This window comes from Bombyx mandarina, chromosome 10 (assembly GCF_030267445.1).
Source record: "Bombyx mandarina strain Sakado chromosome 10, ASM3026744v2".
Taxonomy (NCBI): Eukaryota; Metazoa; Arthropoda; class Insecta; order Lepidoptera; family Bombycidae; genus Bombyx; species Bombyx mandarina.
The window spans coordinates 15,331,405-15,355,695 of NC_143217.1; the positions used below are offsets into that span (position 1 = coordinate 15,331,405).

The 24,291-nt window shown below is 37.4% G+C and overlaps 2 protein-coding genes and 1 long non-coding RNA gene across 7 annotated transcripts in view; 2 read left to right on the forward strand and 1 right to left on the reverse strand.

Moving 5' to 3' along the window:
- The window catches only part of LOC114246971 (uncharacterized), a 357,666-nt gene that overhangs the window by 96,367 nt on the left and 237,008 nt on the right, over positions 1-24,291 (forward strand). The gene's annotated exons all lie outside the window — the stretch shown is intronic.
- LOC149502265 (uncharacterized) lies at positions 18,791-20,707 on the reverse strand. Its single transcript, XM_089730482.1, has one exon. The coding sequence runs from the start codon at positions 20,705-20,707 to the stop codon at positions 18,791-18,793; it is 1,917 nt and encodes a 638-aa protein (XP_089586608.1).
- On the forward strand, positions 21,959-23,645 carry LOC149502266 (uncharacterized). Its single transcript, XR_016323722.1, has 2 exons — positions 21,959-22,805; positions 23,046-23,645. It is a non-coding gene; the product is annotated as an uncharacterized LOC149502266 (long non-coding RNA).

Below are 24,291 nucleotides of genomic sequence, written 5' to 3' on the forward strand. Positions count from 1 at the left end.
TATTTGAATTATCAAATTTAAAGTTTGGGGTAGAGTATCAACTCAATACACCGAAGTAACAGATAAAACAAAAACAAAAAATTATCGCAATAAGAAAAATTCGCCATTTCTCTTAAGTCTGTATACGTGTTTACTTATTTGTGTCAATTATAACTGCATTTTTACGATTAATCAAATCGAAATGTGAGATAAACTGAACGCGGAATTGTCAGATACATAAATCTGCTATAAATAAAATGTAAACTTGTTTTTGCATGAAGTAAAAAAAGACCGGGCGCCACCAGAGTTGCGACGGAAAAAAGTTTTAATATCAACGTTGCCGTAATGTGACCATGAAACTAGGACTAAAGCGGACAATAACGCATACAATGTTTTCAGTGTGCTTCTGTTTTCGCGAAGTGTAGACATCATTTAAAACATTTTTAAAACATTTTACGGCTTAATCTGTTTTTAAATACTAAATGAGGAGAAGAGAACTTTTTGGCAGGAACGCGAGGAGTGAAGTTGTGTGATTTGTTTTATTTTGTCTATTTAGTGTTTCTTCAGGTTTTAATATGTAATAACGGTGGTTTATTAACTGTTTAATATCTGTGAAAGTGCAGAAATGTGGGAAAATGAAACAAAGCCGCTGGACGTAACTTCTCGGGATCCTCCAAAAAGTCCACTGAAAAAATCTCAGTAAATGACTACCATTTTAATGAGATTATATTTCATCCTATATCATCTCATCTCATTTCATTTAATTTCATCCCAGTTGATTAATGTCTCAAATTAATCATCTTCATTTCATTTCAGTCCATATTATCATTTTTCATAAAAATAACAATATAAATTAAAATAAGACATGACCTAAAGGTCTTAGTTACCGGGTCATAAAATCCCTTTATAAAAAATATGAGGATGACTAGTTCACGGCCCAGCTCGTCTTAAGTGATAACTGAAGCATATAGATATCGCAACTTGAATATGATGACATTGATTATCCATTTCTCATGGATGATGATGGTCATCAAATGAGGCTGAATGCTCAATACTAATCTAAGACACTAATCTGTCAGTGATGAGATTTATTTTATGCAAACACTTCTTTTATACTAAATCGCTTGAAATCAGAGCAGTGAGCTGGTTTAGTCTTCTATTAGATTTTTTTTATTTTTTTTTTATTGCCTTGATGGGTGGACGAGCTCACAGCCCACCTGGTGTTAAGTGATTACTGGAGCCCATAGACATCCACAACGTAAATGCGCCACCCACCTTGAGAATAAGTTCTAAGGTCTCAAGTATAGTTACAACTTCGAACCGCTCTGCTTCACGGCAGAAATAGGCAGAGTGGTGGTACCCACCCACGGTGACTCACAAGAGGTCCTACCACCAGTAACCAATCCTACCACCAGTAATCAAAATGATTTAGTACCCGCTCTTCTAGTTAAACGTATTATGGTCACCACATTACCTATGTGAATCATTCGTGCCTTCAGGCTAATTTGTTATTACCGGCGCTTGCTTGCTGTCATAAAGCCTTACATTATTATAATTATAAAGTTAACTCGTTATATAATTTCATAACATTTACGGTGTACGCGTCGAAATGAACCAGCCACTTGACAGATGAGAGAAGTACTTAGCGGAGGCAGCTGGTGGCTTGGGCCTTTGGTATAGCCGGTGTCCTCTAGCAGGAGTAGCCTCATAAGCTCTAGTAGATCATAATGGATCCATCACTAAGTATCTACAGTAGGTATCAGTGCGCATCAGTAAAGAGGCATGATATTAGAGCCCTCTCATTGTGGCCGCCGGAAACTAAATTCCCGATCCTGCTGACCGAATGGTAAACAGTTGACATCGACCTATACACGTCATTTCGGATCATCCCAATCCACTAACAGTGCTTTTAGGTACCTCAAGCACCGGTCATCGTTCTCGTCGAACCCCTCGCTTGCGACGAAGGGCTCGGCGTGTAAATTAACTGAGCCCACTGAGCTCCTCGCCGATCTTCTTAGTGGGTCTCGTTTCCGATCCGGTGGTATATTCTGCGAAATAATACTCTTGCTAGGGTTGGTGTTAGCAATTTCGTCAGGTTTGAGCCCCGTGAACTTACCTACTTGTTAGGTTACGCTGACATAGCCTCCCAAAGCTATCAGCTGAGCTAGAAAAGAAAAGCTGTTCATATATCTGTGTCTGATGAACTTTGGCCTACCTTTTACCGTTGCAATGTCATAAATTTGTTTACAGTTTTACAACATAATTTAAAAACCAAGCACTTGAATTGATTCGATTTAAATTTAGATTTCAATATTACCTTCGTTTTTCTATTTATTTTGAATATTTATTGATGCATTTCAATATTCCGGTTTGTGAAAATTTTAAATATTATGATTATTGTGGATAATACGATTTACAGGGAATATGATATCCAAGGAAATCAAAGTCTATCCAGATTCTCACAGCGTTCAAGCGTGTCTAATTAAAAGCGGTATACGCTCACACTTAATTGACTCTAAACAAGACAGAAGGTCCCTGTCAGAAACGTGATTTTATGAGAACTCAATTTTAGCCTTATATGTATTTTAGGATGAGCCCAGTTGTTGTAAATGAAAGTCGCTACTAACTCACAACTTATATTTTTACGGAAAATACAATAGGTACATACAGCTTTATTATAGCTATCTAAGGGTGGATTCGACCAAACTTAAATTTATACTCGAGTAACTTTACGAGGAATAACCTATTCCATGATTTTAATCTCGAGTAAATCCATAGACGTTTTTCCACGTAAACGAGAGTATACTTGCGCTAGGAAGTACGCGCGAATAGCAGAGTGGTGAACAAAAATAAAACCCGGCAAATAAATGTTGTTGTAGAACGGCATAGTGTAAGAGCATACATATCGTCAACTCGATTTTGCCGTATTTTAGTGTGAAAAAGTAGCTGTAGTGTAAGATAGAGAGAGAGAGTATTCTTTATTGTACACCAAAAAACAAATAAACAGTTCGATACATTATCAAGATATCTAGCTGCCAAACGTATTAATTTTATTTGTTGTTTGTTTGAGGGAATTGTCAAGTTTTGTCGTGTGGTTTTATCTTTTTTCGTTTAAACGTTGCATTATGCAATGCCAGACTATTAATAATAATTTAGTGCATTGCGTTGACTTGAAATTAAAACAAAATAAATATTTATGAAATGACAGAAATCAGATGATTGGAGTGACTGACGCCATTACTTTATTCTAGGAATAGCTCCGTTATTCCGTGCGAAAGGGCGGTATAGTAACAATTCCCGAATAGGCCCACTATTCTTAGAATTGTAGATGTTAAAACGTAAAATTGATTTACTCTCGATTAACTGACGAGTTATTCTAAGAATAAAATTTGCTCTTGTTTGGTCGAATCGACCCTTAGTGGAACTGTGCTCGCTGTATGACCGTTACAACTGGACTGTCGTCCCAATATCCTTTTCCCACAAGCGTGGAATGGTGAAGATGACACCTTGCATTACGTAGCCAGGTAACACGCCACGTACGTTATTAAACATGTGTGTGTGACCCTACATGTATCATGTATTAAATCGGATTTCCATTGCCGATGTTTTAGAAATTTCACCATTTACAACTAGACAACTAGATTAAATTATAAACATACATTTTAATCTTAAAGCTATGCTATAAACAGCTAGTGTCCGCGCCAGTACTTCACGTACAAGCGGGGACTACGAGGTCTGCGGGGGGGTCCAACCACCACCACGGCATCGACGACTCGAGCGGCGAGGGCCGAACACACACAGCGACACAGAACACTACTGAAACGATATAGAATCGCACGCGCGACTCGCGGCTAATATTGCATTAAACTTTATATACAGTCCACCTAACAATAAAACCTCAAGAACAAAAACCTTTATTTTACTGAACGATCGAACAGCTAGCGATTATGATACTAGCAGTCTTACTGGTGATGGATGGTATTGTAAGCCCGCACAGGTATCCTGCATATTATGACATAACTGAATACACGATACACAAAAACTTGAAACTCAAACGATAAAACATCAAGAATTTTTTTGGGATTCACCTTGTGCTTGTCACGATGTCTCTGAGCTCCGATAACGACTTAGCACCAGATGGGTTCTGAGTTCACTCACCCATATAAAGCTGTAAAAACAAGGTTTGTCTACAAAAGCGGATGAATTCCATTAGCCTATTCTACCTGTCTGTAATAGAAACAATTTAATTACGAAAATGGTAGGGTATTTCGTTTAAAGACATCATTTCGTATTATCTTCATTTTTTTCCGAGTAATAATATGCGTTGCCAGGTGAACTGTATAGCCAATTTGCCTTTCTATGGCCTGTCTATATCAAATCAATTCTGAAGACGCAGTAAATCATCAAGTTTTGCTTCCAACAATCCTTTCGTAACGATCAAATCGAAGTTTCTAGTGCTCTCATTTCTAGTCTAATCACGTAAAGGCCTGAATTGCATGAGCACATCGTGATTGGTACAACGGTAGTTCATTAAATCTGCGCGTGTACTTATTGCACCAAAGTACAATCAGTTATCGATCAGACAATATGATTGTTCTGTCAGTTGATACAAGGCAATTCCGATGTGTCGCAAAGTCTGGTTTGAGCGAAATTGCATGATCCTTTTAGGTATAAATGGGCACTGCTTACATGATGTTATGTGGTTTTGTGAACACATAGTCATAACATATAGCAAAAGCCGTCAGTGATGTGTACCCAAATAGGCAGATTTACAGTACACCTTCTCATTAGTTACTGCTGATTGGCGATGTATCTGGGGAACGTTGCTGCCTATATGCCATCTACGGAAAGATATGGGTTGGTGCTACACCACACAGTATACCACACAGTTATGACGAAGGCGTACAAAATGTTATCAATGCGAGTCCTTCAATTCATTCGCCAACTTTAGTTGTTTGGTAATTCTGACAGTGTCTAATACCATCTGACCCCGTGGTCGTAGGTACGAAAAAGCGTGTACTTCTGATGACAATAAAAGCTATGTGATATTTTTGAGCGGATCTCTTGAAAAACCTGCATGGCTCCACTTGTAGCAGTACTCATTTCCGGCTTTAGACTCATTAGGGTCATCACAAAGTGTATTTGTTTAGTTTAAAACTTTTCCATTCTCAGCCATCGAGTATCGCCCTTAAGCCTTGTTCGGACTAGGCGAGTATTTTAGTCGAGTACCGAGTAATTTAGTGGTTAAACTACTCGCCCGAAAAAATAGAACAAAATGGATTGACTTGATTAAATTATTTACTAACCTACTCGACTAAATTTTTGGTGCTCAGACACATTTAGCTACTAAATTACTCGGTACTCGACTAAAATACTCGCCTAGTCCGAACAAGGCTTTAGACGCGAAAACATACTTCGAGGACCGGTCCGAAAAAAATAATTAATTGGCTAGGCTAGTACGTCCATTTTAGTCTATTGTTAACTGTCCACGAACCGTAACCACTCACGAACACACATGTTGAAATTAGTGTATTTTGATAATGACAAACATAAAAATGAGCTCACCTAATAAAATAGTTTTGATATAACCTTTACATTATTGTTTGATATACGAAAGTAACATGCCTTGATTGAACGAGAAACAAATCTGAAATGATGTTTATAAAACATAAAATTAAGTCATATATTCCGAAACTGTGCTCTGTATTATGTGCTTTATAATTGTTAGCGCAGAATTCAAAATTGTTTGAGTGTTCAAGTCCGTCCACATTCTCAACTGATTTAGCTTACATTGTAGATCGGTAATCCCATGTTTGTTGTGATTTGTTGCGAGCTGTGACGAATCGATGAAGGTCGGCATCCGTAGCGAGCAGCTTGAATTGAAGTTAATTAAAACCTTAAGGGCTACTGTGGAGGCCATTTAATTTTTTGCGAAGATTTCGTTTCTTGAGTGATTTTCTGTACGAATCTAATGGGTTTTGGTTGGCCGGTTTGCTGTACGGATTAGAATAGAAACATCCCATTGTTTTCCACATCAGTTCCCATGGGTGTCGTAAAAGACCACTGGGGGATATAGCACAGTGTGGCCCACAGCGTTCTCTGCTTGTTGTATCAGCCTATTGAAGTAGCCAACCGATATTTATAGGTGGTAGAGTGTTCTGCTTCTTTCTGCCACGAAGCAATCATGTATTCCGCTTAGAAGGGTGGGGCAGCTAATTTACAATACAATTGAGACTTCGAACTTGTGTTTCAAAGCGGATGGTGGCATCCACGTTCTGATGTAAATAGTCTCCAATAACCACTATATACCAAGTGGACGGTAAGTTATGGCTATTGTCAGATGGATATGTAACAAAAAAAAGTTCACAACTCTACTGGATAATAATGACAGTTTTAAGGGTCACATAGTAATATAAAAATACCTAAGGTCTCCTAATTTCTCTAAAGCTTCGAATGGTATACAGTTTCCATCATCACGTCTTCCACGCTTCTAAAGTGGTGTTTTTTTTTTTTTTTTTTTTCCACAGGAGAAAATCGCCGGATCCCCACCCGCGCGGCAGGTGGGGTATGTGGGAGTTGAACCTCACTAAAAACTCCTGCCGCTCACAACCGGCGCCCTACCTCGGACCGGGCCGGAGCCCAGTCGGGGCTATTGAAACGGCGGGACAGGGTTGACGCAGAGCACATTACATCCATCCCACCGTCCCACGGACGCCGGACCGGTGGCCGCCAGCGACACGACCACCGGTTCCCTCGTTCAGCGGGCCGAGAGCCCGCTTTGATGGCGCCGCGTTACACCTTCCCCCAGAGCGGTCGGGGGAACGCGGTCTACCATCACCTCTAAAGTGGTGTTAATGGGTTTTTAAATATTATAATGATTTTTTCATTGGGGACGCTTGAATTATTCCGAAATTTGCAATCGTAATATGCCGATAACAGTACAACAGTTTTATGGCTTCATTCGCTGAATTGAGCTCAAATTTCCTGTTCAAGGAATTTGAAATCGCTTAAGCGAGAAATATTTAATATTTCTTAATGATTATTTAGCGAAAGAATTTGCTTTTATCTTATTTTAAAAGAACATTATTCATTTACTTTGAGATTAGTGCAATTAACATTTTGTAATCAAGAATAATTGGGGTTAAATTGAACACTTGTCATTTGGCCCCATAGCAGGATTCTGCGTGCTAGAGGTATCGAAGACTAGTAAATAAACTTAAACATATAACGTATGTATGTGAAATATAAAGATAAGATAGTTTGAAGTCGTCGTGGCCTAAAGGATAAGACGTCCGGTGCATTCGTATCTTACGATGGAACGGTGTTCTAATCCCGCTGGCAGGTACCAATTTTTCTAATGAAATACGTATTGAACAAATGTTCCCGATTGACTTCCACAGTGAAAGAATAACATCGTGTAGTAAAAATCAAACCAGGAAAATTATAATTTGCGTAATTACTGGCGGTAGGACCTCTTGTGAGTCCGCACGGGTAGGTACCACCACCCTGCCTAATTCTGCCGTGAAGCAGTAATGCGTTTCGGTTTGAAGGGTAGGGCAGACGTTGTAACTATACTGAGACCTTAAAACTCATATTCCAAGGTGGTTGGCGCATTTACGTTGTAGATGTCTATGGGCTCCGGTAACCACTTAACCCCAGGTGGGCTGTGAGCTCGTCCACCCATCTATGCAATAAATAAAAAATTAAGTCACCGTGAATCGACCTTCGGGCCATGCTTCGTAATTAACGATCTCACTCAGGCTTGCACGGGTCATAGACACAATTAAAGCTATTTTAATGGTATAAACACGGGCTTATCATTGCGGGTTTGACTTTTATTACACGATGTTATTCCTTCACCGTGGAAGTCAATCGTGAACATTTGTCAAGTACGTATTTCATTAGAAAAATTGGTACCCGCCTGCGGGACCCGAACACCGGTGCATCGCTCAACACGAATGCACCGGACGTCTAATCCTTTAGGCCACGACGACTCAATCTATCTCTGTCCAGTGTCGCACCGACTTCTTCCATCTTCATAATAAGTGCTGAAGCAATAAGCTTGCTATAAAGGTAGCTAGTCGCTTATAACCTGTTTATTTCATATAACACGCAACGTGTGTATTCCCTGAGGAAATTAGTAAAATAATTGACGAGGACTTCGACTTGTATTTCGAATAAATTAATTGGGCTTTCATAAAAATACTAGCTTTTGCCCGCGACTTCGTCCGCGTGGAATAGTTCACAAATAATGCTTTATTTTAGAACAAATTTGGTTAGCATAAAAAACGTTATAGTGAGCCAACCTTAACATATAGACATATGCTGTCGCGGACTTTTTTTTAAATCTTTTAAACAATTCTGTCACACATTATTTTAGTGAAACTTTAACCGTTTCTGCAGCGCACGCAGCGGAAGCTCTCAAAAGGGAAAAAAAACCCGATTTTGGTGCAACATTCTTTATTGGTGCTCCGCTTGTATTGGTCTTAGCGTGATGTTATATAGCCTATAGCCTTCTTCAATAAACGGGCTATCTAATACTGAAAGAATTTTTAGGACAAGTAGTTCCTGAGATAAGCCCGTTCAAACAAACAAACTCTTCAGCTGTATAATATTAGTATATATATTATTAACAGCCATACATTAATTAATAGCCATACGTTATCATATGCGACTCAGGCGATAGGGTAACGCATGGCCTGTCAGATCCCCATTCTCCACTCCATCCATTCTCGATCCTTGAAAAGCTCGACGCGCGAACTAACCAATAGACACAGCCCAATGAGTGTTTCGCTGGATCTTCTCAGTGGGTTGCGATTCCGATCCGGTGGTAGATTCCGTGAAGCACTGCTTTTACTAGGTCTAGCTTAATTATCTCAGGTTGAGCCCGTCCTACCCGTCGCTCGCGTATCGGGAATAGCCCGTTAGCGAATAGATAGGAAAATAATATGCCTTTTTAAAACGCTAAGCGATCTATGCAACGATTTTAGATTTCTTAAATTAACTTCCAGTAGAGGTCGAGATCCCGAAATTAAGACGAAACCACGCACGAATGCCAGAGTTAAATTCGTAAATCGGACTTCATGCTGACTTAATTATACGATTTTAGACTTTATTTATTGGTAAATAGATTTGAAATGAGCGTGCTGTAACCGAATGATTCATTACGTTTTTGTTCTTTGATTTTTCAAATTTTAGTTTTTATAGAATATTGTTAGTTAAGTCCGTCTTTTGTTTCGGAGGAGCTGGCTCATATGGTGTAAGTGGTCGTCCCCTTACTTGACACGTGACGTCCGAGTCAGAATTACACTTGTACTGCTTCGCAGCTAAAATAGACATTACGGTGGTGTCTTCCTGTGCGGGATCACATCACGCCTACACTTGATAACTTTAGCGAGTTTGTTTATAATTCGTTCGGAAACACGCGCTAAGTAGCAACCAGTACAAACCAATACAGCAGCAAAGGTAGCAAGGTAGCAAAAGTAGTACCAATAGAGATATTAGTACCTGCCTACGGAACTTGAGTATATTTTTAGGCCACGACTGTTTCTCGTTTATTTGTCTATAATACGTAGTTACGATATATAAAAGAACAAGCGTTGTTTTGACTAATTGCACAGACGGTATTGTCTTCAGTTTTCGCGAGTCACGCGTCGCAAATCAGACGGTAGTTATGACAGTAAATTTTTCAAAATGTCGGAAATTAGATAATCGAAATAAAAAAAGACGCGAGATTAAATCGTAAAAGTAATTAATTAATCAATTATTTACATAGACAGTTAAAATTCACTTAGATGGTACCAGTAATCTATTTAAGTTCCTATAGAAAAAGTTTTTGTGCAAACGTCAAAGTTAACAGGTGGCGTTTAGCAATTTAACCCCTTTGCCATCTGCCGTGCTAGAAAAAAATAATCCAGTTACACACACCCGAACATTTTTGGACAACCCTACGCGAAACACAATATAGATTATGTAACGGAGTTGTGTAGCCAATTTCTGAAATTTATTATCGGCTGTCGCGGACAGCTTTGATAAATGCAAGTAATCTAAGCTCGCAATGTTCCGATCGTCGCTCCGCTAAAGTTTCGCGTTTAATGTTTTAGTATTCGCACGTCTTCAATTTATAAACTGTTAAATTGATCCAGAATACAATGATAAGGTAGCGTTCAGTACTGCGAAAGTGAGGCAGATAAATATTTTCCACTAAACACATTCCTCTTTTGGTGTTCCACGAATCTGTTGAATTAAGATATTGAACAGTTGAAACAACAGGATTCCGTGTTGCAAGCAAGCAGTCCTTATTTACAGAAGTAAAGTGGGAGTGACAAATAAATAAATAAATAAATAAATAAATAAATAAATATTTACTAACAATCACGCCACGTTAACAGGTCCCGTGGTAAGTTCGTAAATAACTTGTGTTACAGGTACCAGATAACGGAAATAAATGTAATATTTTTATTATACACATACATATATTTAATAGACATCCATAACCCTGGAAAAGACATTTATATTTATCATACAAATATATTCCTTTGGCGGGATTCGAACCCGCGACCCCCTTGTGTAGTGACCATGTCACTTACCACTACACCAGACGGCCGTCAAATTTATTGTAACACTTGAGATTATCCGAGTAATGAGAAATTAATTGCATTGTGAATGAATGGAGTGATTTCGGGTTGAACTCTGCTTCGATATCGGGTATTATCTTTAAATGAGATGCCAAGATCAACTTAAATAACAGAAATTTTAAGAGAAACAATGTGTTACTATAAATTATTCGACCTCAAGGTCGCATACTTATGCGACTTATGCGACATGACTTCATTACAATTACAAATAGTCAATACGACGCTTATACGCTACTAACTATAGAATTCGGTCTGAAGGGTAGGGCAGCCGTTGTAACTATACTGAGATCTTAGAATATATCTCAAGGTGGGTGGCGCATTCACATTGTAGATGTCTATGGGCTCCAGTAACCACTTAACACCAGGTGGGCTGTGAGCTTGTCCACCCATCTAAGCAATAAAAAAAAAAAAGATAATACACTTAATATTTAAGACTACTGGCCTTAGGTACTGGCCTTTAGCGGTAGGCAGCGGCTGGGCTCTGCCCCTGGCATTGCTGAAGTCCATGGGTGACGGTAACCACTCACCATCAGGTGGGCCGTACGCTGGTCTGCCTGCAAGGGCAATAAAAAAAAGTGAGTACACGCAAACATATTTTTTGTTACGTAGTACTTACGTAGTATGAAATTACGATATTTTTACTGTGTAGATTGTTTAAAATCTTTGTTATCCAAAGGCTCTCCTCGGGTTTTTACTGAGATAAAACCGTGTATTTGGGCATTTGATTATTCTAATTAGGGATTCTTTAGATACGTCGCTAATAAGATGAAGAGATAAAAATCAAAATTGTACAGATCAAAACTCCGATATCTCCACATTGGATTCATTTTTTAGTTCTGCACACTACAAATGTATCATGCTTTTAAATTCTTTTCGAGTGTGCGTATAAAGTATGGTTATTTATATTAAAATTTTATGTAAAGATAATGAGATTCGATTCTCGATGGATACAATCGTTAATTAAAATTTATGTTAAAATTTTATAGTTAAATGTACCGTATTAACTAGATGGTTTAAAATGCAATAGACTTAAGATAATCGATATGATCACATCAAATGATAATTCGAATGACCCAAACATGTTTAAATTCTGTATTAATTGGGTACTTTGACTATTTTAATGCACGATAACGCTATTATTAATTTAAAGGTATATTAAGTTGGGTAAATTATTTTTACTTTTATCATCGAAGTCTGGTGTGGTTACGTTTTACTTGATTTTAAACCAGCCACAATGCCGCGTGCAACTATAGATTCTGTCTCGCTTGAAGAAGGAAATGTTAAATGAGAGACATGAACGATTACGGAATGTGATATGAATTAACTGTGGTCAATTCTCACGGATCTCTCTGGCCCTGGAGAGGGACTTCATTTATCTTTGTGCTTGCTTCTCTCTGAGGAATTGCTTCAGATAATTCCGTCATCTCATTATTACCATCGTACCGCCCGTCACCGGAATACAGTTCATTCAACCACCTGGAACCACTACGTTGATCCATAGTACGTTTCCAGAGATCTTTGAATGAACTTCCCACTACGGAGTTTCATGAGCTTTATGACCTGTGCTTTAGAGACTACTCAGCGGAAGGTAGCGGCGTGGTTGTGCACATAGCTGATGTCCATGGGCGACGGTAACACCTTACTATTCGGCGAGTCGTGTATCCCTTACCCCAAATCCATCGATTCACCATACAACGCTAAACAAAGATCGCGACAAAGTTAAGACGCTTCGCGAAATTATCAGCGATATTCAATCCTGACTAAATTTATATTTAAATATAAACAGAATGAAGCGTTGTGTCCGTTCAGAATGAGTCTCGCAACGGGGCGCCGCTGTATCAGATGACCAAAGAAAAACACGGAGATAGCTGGCGATTCGATTAAAATCGAGATTAATTTGGTTCCAAGTATTTCGGATGAACGGTATGTTTTAGTTGGGCTGTCTGTTTGAAATACAATTTAGGGGTCCGTATTAAACTTAGGAAAGAAAGGCTTTTTTTATTTTGACAAATAAGTAGGTCGTACTAATGGCGTTGTGGACGGCCACACAGACTATACCGAGGCTCAAAATCTTGCAGGTAGGTCTTTTGTAATGAAACCGAGACATTTTAAACTAAGCTTAAAATACGGGACGTCCCGGGAAATACGGGACGTCTGGCAACCCTAGTCATGACCGCCACTACCGCTCGATTAAAAGCAACTCTCGAAGATACACCACGACGATAAGCCAGCGAATGTTATTTGTAAAAAACAATTGAAGCCTCAATTCAATGACGAATTCAAGTCACGACATGATTACACAAGCGACAGCTGAATGAATGAAACTAAATGCTAATGTTTTTTTGTCATCTCATCCGCCCGCGCAGGAAATGAACTGCCGTTTTTGTTGGAAGCTGGAAGTGGACGCGGCGCTTGGTATTTCGAATCTTGCAAATTTTTTTTTGTCAACTTCGGAGTTTTGAAGTTATGGATAATTTTTTTTGGTCAACTTTAGAGTTTCGAAGTTATGGATAATTTTTTTTGGTCAACTTTAGAGTTTTGAAGTTACGGCAGCGAGATCAAAACTGCATTTTAATTGGAATGCTATAAGCAAAAGAATCGCTTGAAAAGTCATTATAAAAATTAGTGTAGACTGCAGTAACAGCTGCAGCAAGTGGTAATTCTGTCTTTTTTTATTTTTATTGCTTAGATGCGTTGACGAGCTCACAGCTGACCTGGTGTTAGGTGGTCATCGAACCCATAGACATCTACAATGCAAATGCCGCCACCCACCTTGAGATATAAGTTCTAGTATAAGGTCTCAAGTATAGTTACAAGGGCTACCCCACCCTTCAAACCGAAACGCATTACTGCTTCACTGCAGAAATAGGCAGGGCGGTGGTACCTATCCGCGCGGTCTCACAAAAGGTCCTACCAATACTCTCCACAAGTCTTGTTTGAAGAAGGACATGTCATAGCACTCGGGAAACACGAACGCTACGACACCACATCACGCAAATCCACCACTGTTGGGATGCACGATTGGCTTGTGGCGGACGTGGTACCTACGCCCGCGAGCCGATACCACGTAAATGCTAATAAGCACGTGGTACAATCTCAGGCACGTTCCAATTGTTAAAAACATAATAAACATTTTAACCTTGTATTAATTATGCATTTCACAATCGTGTCCGTCATTTCGACTAATTTAAAAGATACGTGGTAGCCGACTTATCTACCTATATATACACTCGAGAGCAATGAATCTGGGTCACTTAAAAAAACCTATAAATCTCGGAAACTAAGAATGCTAGCTTAATGAAATAAATTGTATTTAGTAGACAATTAAATACTCGTTAAATTAAGGTATTAAAACTTCTTAGTTACTGCAAGGTTATATCATAAAAAAATCAAATTTGAAAAAGGCAGACTTTTGAAGATCGAACTACGAAATTACTGCATTTGATTTTGCTTTTGTTTCTAATCTGTCATTTAAGGGGGTATATAAACCATATCGATAGTATTCAATATATGTATATTATTCAACCTATAATCAGAGCCCTGATACGGTAGGCAGCGGATTCGCTTTGCTCCTGGCATTGCTGAAGTCCATGGGCGACGGTAACCACTCACCATCAGGTGGGCCGTAGGCTAGTCTGCCTACAAGGGCAATAAAAAAAAACTGCAATACTTTAAGACAAATATTTTTTCTGTATGGAACTAGTGACTACTCGTAGCGGATTCCCATAAACATAATTATTATGTATTATGTTGTTAAAGCTAAGGCATTTACTTATTGTATAACTAAAACAGAAAATAAAAAAATAATAAATCATACAAGTCCTCATTTGTTATAGACAAATTGATTAAATTTTATCGATTTGTTTCTAAAAATTTACAAAATCCTTCATTATAAAAAAAATATAGGATAGTTAATATGTTACTGCCATCTTCAGGAGCAATGAGAAACTAATCGAAGCGAAGCCATCTAGTGGCCGACGCCCGTAAAAATTTTTGTTGAATGCTTGAGTTGCTTATCTATAACTAATTTATGTGTATTATCTATGCCTGTAAATTGTAATCATGTCGCTTACAACTGAAGAATGTACGAAATTTTTTTGTTTCATGTAACTTTTTACCCCTTTTTACGAAAAATGCGCGGACGGAAGAGTATGAAATTCTCTATACTTATAATTTATATAGAGAAGGAGTGCAGAATGCTAATTTATTTTTTAAATTATGCATAAAAAAGTACATTAAATCAATAAAAAAAACATGACACACACTACATGTGTTTAAACAGACACACACAAGCATTTGTTGGCTTGAGGGTAGATATTATCTTGTTGAACACCAAGTAAAACGAAGTCACCTTTGGTTTCTGATTTAATCAACAATATGTTAACTTGACAATTCACTTTAACACTTGTCCAACTTTAACCAGTACGTACAACAGTCACTGAATCACACAACGTAACAACGATATAGTAAGTGCACCAGGCAAACGCAGTCGAACGAATGTTCATTTCAAGGCACGTTCCGCCTTTTTATACTAGCCGGCGCAGCTGGCTTATGAGTCACTTCTGTTGCAGCTGTTGTTTACGAGTGGAACGACACGGCCGGCGCACCTGGCTTGTGTGAGTCACTCCTATTGCACGTGCTATATAACATAAATATCGTTAACGCCGTCACGGCCATACTGACGTGCGCTCGTCCTCGTGCGCGCATTCTTATGGTATGTCTGTGAACAACAAACGTGTTCGTTCATCCTGACATTAACGGATGCAACTTAAAACGTGGTCTATGATATTAACAATCTAGTACGGTTCGGTTCGCATAATTCTTCAGAAAATCCTATACTGGCTATAAATACTGACTGCTTATATACCTGGGTCAGTTCATTTAAAACTCTTCAGGTATGTAAGTATGTCCCTTTTAACTTTATCTCTTCAGTTTTTCGAATTGGACCGAATAATGCTAGACCGGATCGCAATCCCTGTAGCTAATTGTTGTGGCTAGTCCGGATGAAAATCCCTATAGCCAAGCCATTGGACCGGACAGACCCTTCAATGACTTCACACTTTTTTTTTTTTTCTCATTTTTTTCTTTTTTTTTTTTTTTTCTTTGCTAGTCCGGATCAACATCCCTTTAGCCAAGTCGTTGGACCGGATACACCCTTCAACGACCTACATTTTTTTTCTCTTTTTTTTTTTTTGCTAGTCCGGATTAACATCCCTTTAGCCAAGTCATTGGACCGGATACACCCTTCAATGACTTACAATTCTTTTTTTTCTTTTTTTTTAATTTTTTTTTTTCATTTTTTCTCTCTTTTTTTTTCACTCTGCGTGTACGGTAGCATTTGTTGAAACATTTCTTAGACTAGAACATTTATACGGACTTTCTTCAGAAATAGTGCGAGACCGACCATCGTTTTCTACATTTCCAACACCTGCACCCGAGGTGCCTGACCTAACAGACATTGTATCACCACCCACAGATATAGTATCGCTATTTGCGGATAAAAATGTCGCTTCTATTGTCAGTGATAGAGTCGTCATCATTAAGATCAGTTTCATGAACAAGATTAATTAACCCATCTGTGTACGCCGTCACGTCATCGTCACTATAATTTTCAGAAATTTCTAGTAGGCCTGACGGGCCTCGAGGTATTTCACGTAAGTTTTCATGGGGAAATTTGTACACTCTATTAGAACTATTTACATGTCTCAATTTATACCTATCGTTTTCCAAAACTGCAGTAATGTTGAAGGGACCTTTACATTTTTGGTCAACTTACGAAAACAAAATCCCCAGCGGAAAAGAGTTTGACTTTAGCTTTGCCTCGACTAAACCAAGCTTCTGTTTGTGCCCCTTTTTTTTTTATGTTTTCGCCGGTCTTCGACCGTGCTAAATCAAGATCTAATCTAGAGGGATTATCACTCTGTTGAAACTTTAAGATATTTCAAGTGAACTACCCTGAACGGCAAACGTCTATTCTATTGGAGTAAGCCCTGTTACTCGACAACGTGCACTATTAAGGGCGAGTTGAATATCCCCTAAGTGCTCTTGCCATCATGATTGGTCTAAGTTACTTTCAGATCAAAGAGTGACTTGTTCATGAAACCGCTTACCATTGAATAAATTACTATGACTTTGTTTTATAAGACTACATTCTGACCCTGAATGGAACATAAAGGGGAAGCCAAAACCACTTATCTGTAACACACTGAAGCTCTGGAACACACGTTGACGTCTCTGGTTGCACCTGCCACAGCACCTGGAGCAGTGTCGTTTTTCTTCTTGTAGCGCATGGAACACCCAGAAGCTACATGACTCGCATCACCGCACACGTAACAGCTGACTTGCAGGCGAGAGCCGGGCGCCCACGGATGAGGAGGTTGTTCAGGTTTTTCTGGAATATCGAAAATTATATTCTTTTATTTATTGTTAAAGTCTGTAGTCAAATTTAGAATAGATTAATATTGTTAGTCTTTAATATTATTCGTCTATACTCTATAGCAACGGCCGGGGAACCGGGGTAAATTACCCCAAATGGGGTAAAATTAAATTTTGGGGGATAAAAACGAAACTTTTGTGAGTAAAAAGTATATTTTACATTGAAGTGAAACTTACAGCGTTGTGTATTAATAGCACTACTAAATGCCTAAAGCGTTATGTATTATAGGTATTACATTGATAAATTGAATAAATTATGTTTAAAGTAAATGTTTGTTTTTTTTTTTTTTTCAAAATTATCAGCATTGCTATAATATGAAAGATGCTAAAAAGAAGCGATTTCGTTTTTTTTTGGTTCTTCGTGGGGTAATATCAACTTACACAAATATATTTTGGGGTGATAATTAAAAAAGTTCCCCGACCGCTGCTCTATAGTGTAGCCTTGGCGAAATTTGTGATTATAAAAATGATTATAAAAGTAACGTTTTTATAGTCTTTGACAATATAACCTTAACTAGAGGTCCCGCAGTAGTCGAAATTCGACTATAATTAATTGGAATTGAAGTTTGTACACTATTATGATTGTATTTTATACTTCTATAATCACAAATTTCGCCAAGACTACACTATAAAAAATATTAACAAAGACAAACAATATTTAATCTATTCTCAATTTGACAACAGACGTCAAGAACAAAAGTTTGACAATAAATAGTATGCATGCGTGCGTGCGTCAAATACATGGTATGTAGTGTGTCATATTTTCTTTATTGATTTAATGTATCTTTTATGCATTATTTAAAAAAAAATATTAGCATTGTGCACTTCTCTATATTCTCTATAAGTGTAGAAAATTTCATACTCCTCCGTCCGCGCAATTTTCATAAAAAGGGATACAAAGTTTTTGCTTCACGTATTAATATATATGTTACCGGAAATGTATGAAATCAAGGAATTGTATACAAATCCTAGGAAATGTATAAATTTCCTCGGAATTGTATATAATTCCAATATCGTATTAGGAAATGTATAAAGTAAATGCTTTCTGTAATAAAACACGTTGTTAATAATATTTTTTTGTCATACCGTAAAATAATAATAATATATTCATATTATCTTACTAATTAAAACTTCTAAAATCAACTATCTATTAACTTTTAACGTATCACAAAATCAACTTATATTTATTCTTATAAAATCAAATTTCATTTGGCAAGTAATCAGTCTGGTAATTTAGTAATTTTAAATGTCAAAGTATAAAAGTAAATCTTTATGTAGAATAGTGGTTGCAGCGCATAAAATAAAAGTTACACTATTCCAAAATCTTCTATTATAATAGTAATTAATAATTAACACTAATTTTATTACGTCTTACTCATTTTTCAACCGTCTTCGCCATCTTCCAATTCTCTGTCATTCTATCTGTCAGTCTCTTCTCTCTTTCTTTCCGTTTTCTCTCACTCACATCTTAACGCTCCGGTCCACACTCTATTCATACGTTCCGTTCTTACCAATCCTACATTCGGCCATCCTGCTCTCTTATCTGCCCTCAGATATGGCTCCTCCATACAACATCATAAAATAAAATAGTTCTGAATCTGACAGTCTTACTTTTTACACAAAAAAAAAAATTTACTGAATAACAAAATAAGTTTTAAATACATAGCCTAAAATTCGTGAGGATACGTGAGTAGTATTATAGATACAACAGTTATATATCCAAGCACACACACAAACAATCATTCATCCTTATCTGGCCATTTCTTCATATTGTCTGCAGAGCTGGAAATCCTCTTTGGCTCTTCGGTAGTATCATACAGTTTCTCGACATCATACCTATCATATCTTTTAACTTTAATAATCTTGTAAGGTCCTAAATGCTTTCGTTTAAGCCCAGGGTCGAACTGAGTTCTCTTAATGACTACTAAATCATCCAACTCATAAGTTGAACTACGTTTTCCTTTATCATTAAATGTTATAATATTTTCTTCTTGTATCTTCTTAATCTGTTGCTTGGCCTTCTGTCTTAAATTATCTTTATTTTTATCATATCCATCGTTAATTTCTTGTTCCAAAACGTCAATCATATTCATATCTTTTTTACGCCTTGTCTTTGTTCCAATAAGTGACATTCTTCGAGGTCGCTGAGCTATTGGTACATCATCTTTTAACATTATCTTAATCTTAATAAGAGCTTCTTTCGTCTGTATCGGCTTATACTCATCAATTCGCGTAACTTTCGTCTTTAAATCGGGATTGCTAATATGTTCACTAGCATCAACCTCAGTCACACAATTTACACACGACAAACATTCATCACCTTTCTTAAAAAATAGTACAGCACCTTCACGTACTAACATCACAACATTTTGTAGAAATTCTTGTCCTATAATTAATCTATAGGGCATTGACCCATTCGGTACTACATGAAAAATTACATTGTTATAGCACCGTTCATCGAAAATAATACATGCAAAGATTTTACCGCACGACCTTACTTTATAGAGTCCAAGTCCAGATAAAATCATGTTATCATCGTTACACGGCAAGTTTAACTCTTTCCACAGATCTTCTGATATTAAATTCACGTCGCTACCTGTATCTATTAATGCACTTATTAATCTATCACCTATTTTCATCGATTTTAGTGGTTTATTCTGGCTATGTTGCCGGTCACGTTGTTTGTTTACAACCTGCATGACGTTGCTGTCATTACAGTTGTCATCCTTCATCTTGCAAATTTCTTGGCTGCATGCTTCGCTCTGATTTTCCGACGAAGTCGCTCCGAACATAACCGATTCTTTTTTCGGTTCTACATCGGACTGTTTTATCAATGGATGGATTTGAACCCGTTGATTGGCTGATCTGACAGCTCTCGGCAGCTGTTTTACCGACGTTTTCGTGTATCTCGAACTTTCGGTACTTCCTGTGTTAGAATTGGTGCACTTGTAACTAATATGGCCGAATTCATTGCACCTGAAACACTTCATTCCATTTCGGCATGCACTAGCTCGATGATCTTTTTCTCCACAATTGTAACAATACTGGTTGGTTCTTGACATGGAATCTCTAACCGAAGCCGTTGCAGTTCGTTTAATATGTAGTTCAGCATTCTGTTTGGCAGATTTTTCTTTGATTCTTTCGTACAACAACAACTTTTCTTTCAGCACCGGATAAGTAACCGCACCGTACAAAATTGCTTTATTCATCTCCAGGTCTGTAATGCCGTCTATGAGGTACTGAATGGCAACGTAATCTGGGAATCTCGCTCGTTTTCCCATCTCCTTCATAATTAGCATATATTGATAATATGACTCGTCTTTATGTTTCTTGCGTGCCGTCATGAGCTCATGCATCTCTTTGCTGTTCATCACATCAGGAAATTCTTTGAGCACGACTGCCTTGAGTTCTTCATAACTTTTATGAACCTTCTCCGTCTTTAACCATAACTGTGCTGTTCCTGATAAAGATCTACGTGCTATGATAAGTAGTTGTTGAGGCGACCATCCAAATATTTCGGCGTTGTCTTCTAGATCCTGCGCCCATTTCGTCGAGGTGTAAGTGTGATCTTCGCCACTGAACTTAGTCATATCAATTAAACTGAAAATTGGGTCTTTGTTTTCCGTAGAAATAAAAGTTCCTTGGTTGAAAGACATCTTGAAATATTTGCCACCGTTTAAACAACGTGATCGTAATTCGTCTTCAAATCTTCTTCTTGAAATCTTCTTACGTTTTTATAATTCGTCTTCTTCTTAATAATCGTCGTTGTATTTTCGTCTATTATAAAAATTCGTCTATTCTCCTTACCACGTCTTTCGTTAAAATCTTGAAATTTTTATGGCGTCGATCCCGAACGAATATTTGTCATTTATCACGGACGAATATTTGTTTTTATCCCGGACGAGCCCCCAAAAATGTAGAATAGTGGTTGCAGCGCATAAAATAAAAGTTACACTATTCCAAAATCTTCTATTATAATAGTAATTAATAATTAACACTAATTTTATTACGTCTTACTCATTTTTCAACCGTCTTCGCCATCTTCCAATTCTCTGTCATTCTATCTGTCAGTCTCTTCTCTCTTTCTTTCCGTTTTCTCTCACTCACATCTTAACGCTCCGGTTCACACTCTATTCATACGTTCCGTTCTTACCAATCCTACATTTATATTATATTACTTTGTCAGTCCATATAGCTATTTATTTTTGCAGGGTAAGCTCGAATGGCATTTGGAAGTACATAGTACTTTATTTTTAAAACACAGACATCTTGATGTAGCACAGTTTTTCTTGCAAAGGCACTTCTTAAATCCCTGGCCGGTTCCAGTGGATTGCAAGTTGGCAACGGACCGTAGTGCAAGACTCGTCCCGCTGTCCCCGCGTACCCACCAATATCTTAAATGTTTTACATTTCCGATTGCTATTTAGGAAATGTATAGATTTCCTAGGAAATGTGTAATGTGTAAGTATAATATAATTTATTTCACACATTTCCGTGCGATTTTAGGAATTACATACATTTCCTAGGAATTGTATACAATGACGGATTACATACATTTCCGGTAACATATAGATAATGTTCAAACTTATAATGCAAACTAATTAAGGGCGAATATCGACCGCTAGGCGACCACTATTTAAATTAAATAGTACATAACTCAGTGGTTTAGAACAATAACCATGTTCTATTAGTGTTCTTACTCGTAGTTCTTATTAACGTGTTTTCACGATTTAATTTCGCGTCTATTATTGTTACTGTACTGTTAATGATTAATTTTGAGATACTTTACAGTTTTCGTGGACATTTTCGTCCTCGTTAAGGACATTAATAAACGCGAGAATGAACCGTAAAAGTAATTGTAGTTATTTCTACGGCTAGCGAAAACCGAATAAACACTAACAATATTTGTTTTTTTGCAGGTAATAAATATATGTTCACAGAAAACATAATGAAATAAAAAGGCTTGGGATTCTCGGTAAGTTGAAGCTTCCAGGCGATGACGTACTCTTTTTTTATCTAACAAAGTAGGGTTGGCCCAAGATGAGTCCATCTTGTAATTTAATTTGGCAAAGTTTTATTTTAGCTTACGTCACGACAAGTCGTTTGTTTTACAGGTTGGTTTGTTATAGGATGATTCGCGGTCTAAGCATACTTTGTTCTTGTCTATTAAGTATATCTCAGGCACTCGTAATAGTGGAGAAATTATAGCATACAAATTTGAGTTAACTTTTACGCTATCGAGAACGTTAAAAAACTCGCTCTAAGCACACTGGCCGCTAACCGTGTAATTTTTGAAGTTATATTTCTTTAGGCGCGTTATGAAAAATTGATGAGAGTGAAATTTTACGATGCGCGCGCACCGTGACACAAAATTAACAAAATGAAGTTGCCCACTAAATCGCTCATTACATTACGACCGACGTAACTTGGCGAGTTTGAATATAGCCGCAGGTGAACTTTCCGAACCGTACCGAGAATTACCGAATTTATACGATGTCAAGAAAAGGGATGTCCAATATGCGTTTGAGCAATGATGTTATAGTAAAAAGAGGTAGATAAGTTACTTGAGTTCGTAAAGTGGCGCCGTAAAACTGAGCTAATTAGCGCACTCAAGCTTAGTCTCGTGAAAGCATTGGTAACGTTGACTGTGTTTTTTGTTCCGCGAAATTTCTTTAAAATGCCGTCCTGTGTTATGCGACACTGTAGAAACTATACAAGTAAGACTCCCAAAAGTCTAGAGATGACATGTCATGCGTAAGTATTAATTTCAAATTGATTTGCTTTTATATTGTTTAAGAAATCCAAAATATTAGCTTAAATTTATTAAAAAAGGCTCGAGTGCGACGGCATATACTTCGGTCACCGAGTGTAAGAGAGATGTCTGTCAAGATTAAAAAGAGTAATGTAACAGAAAAGACATTTCCATGATATTGCCTACACATTAGCTCACAACAACCGAGAAATGAATTAACAAATTTGATTTTATTTTTAAAGGTTTCCGGCTAATGAATTAAGGTGTAACCAATGGATAAATATTGTACGTAGACAAAGACATGAAGAGGATTGGCGGCCAAATAATAATGACCTAAATGAAAATAAAAAAATAAAATTATTTGTCCTTTGCTGTTTTATTTCTTAAAAGAATAGTCAGGAGTTCATTTTAAAATATATATCAATTCTGCTTACTAAACCGTAGGCATCAAACAATTTTATGTTCGTTCTGTGACATTTTAATTGTTAATCTATGAAGTAAGTCGTGACATCGCAACGACACTGCGTAATATATATCCGTCTTGTTTACGGTCTTGCTACTTAGCATGCTATCTTTTTCACACATTACAACCTTGTCAAGTTAACTCTGCTCACGCGGTTATATGATATTATCATCAACTAATTGTCGATTTAATTCGTCCGCATAATATCGTATAGTTTAGTGTGTATAAATATATATAGGTACATACGCCGCGGACAAGCTTGACTTCGTATTAGTACTAATATAACGTATCTACCTCTTTTTACTATAACATCATTGCGTTTGAGGATGTTGTTTAATCGATATTTTTTTGAAATGATTAAAATTTAAATAAATAAAAATGAATTAAATTTAATAAAAATAAAGTATAACTTCTTACGCGCGTACATAAGTACACGCACCCTTTTTTTTATTGCTTAGTTGGGTGGATGAGCTCACAGCCCACCTAGTGTTAAGTTACTGGAGTCCATAGACATCTACAATGTAAATGCGCCACCCAGCATGAGATATAAGTTCTAAGGTCTCAAGTATACTTACAACGGCTGCCCCACCCTTCAAACCGAAATGCATTACCGCTTCACGGCAGAAATAGGCAGGGTTGTGCTACCTACCCGCGCGGACTGACAAAAGGTCTTACCACCAGTAATTACGCAAATTATAATTTTGCGGGATTGATTTTTATTACACGATGCTATTCCTTCGCCGTGGAAGTCAATCGTGAACATTTATTGAGTACGTATTTCATTAGAATAATTGGTACCCGCCTGAGATTCGAACACCGGTGCATCGCTCAACACGAATGCACCGTCTTATCCTTTAGTTGAAGAATGAAGTTTTTTAACTACAAAACTCCAACGTCATATATTCCGATAAGATATTCTGAACATCGGTAATTGTATTTTGTGCGTGAACAACAAGGACAGTTACTTCAACGGAATTAAAACCGACACAAATACATACATGAATAAATATTACATTGTTATTTTA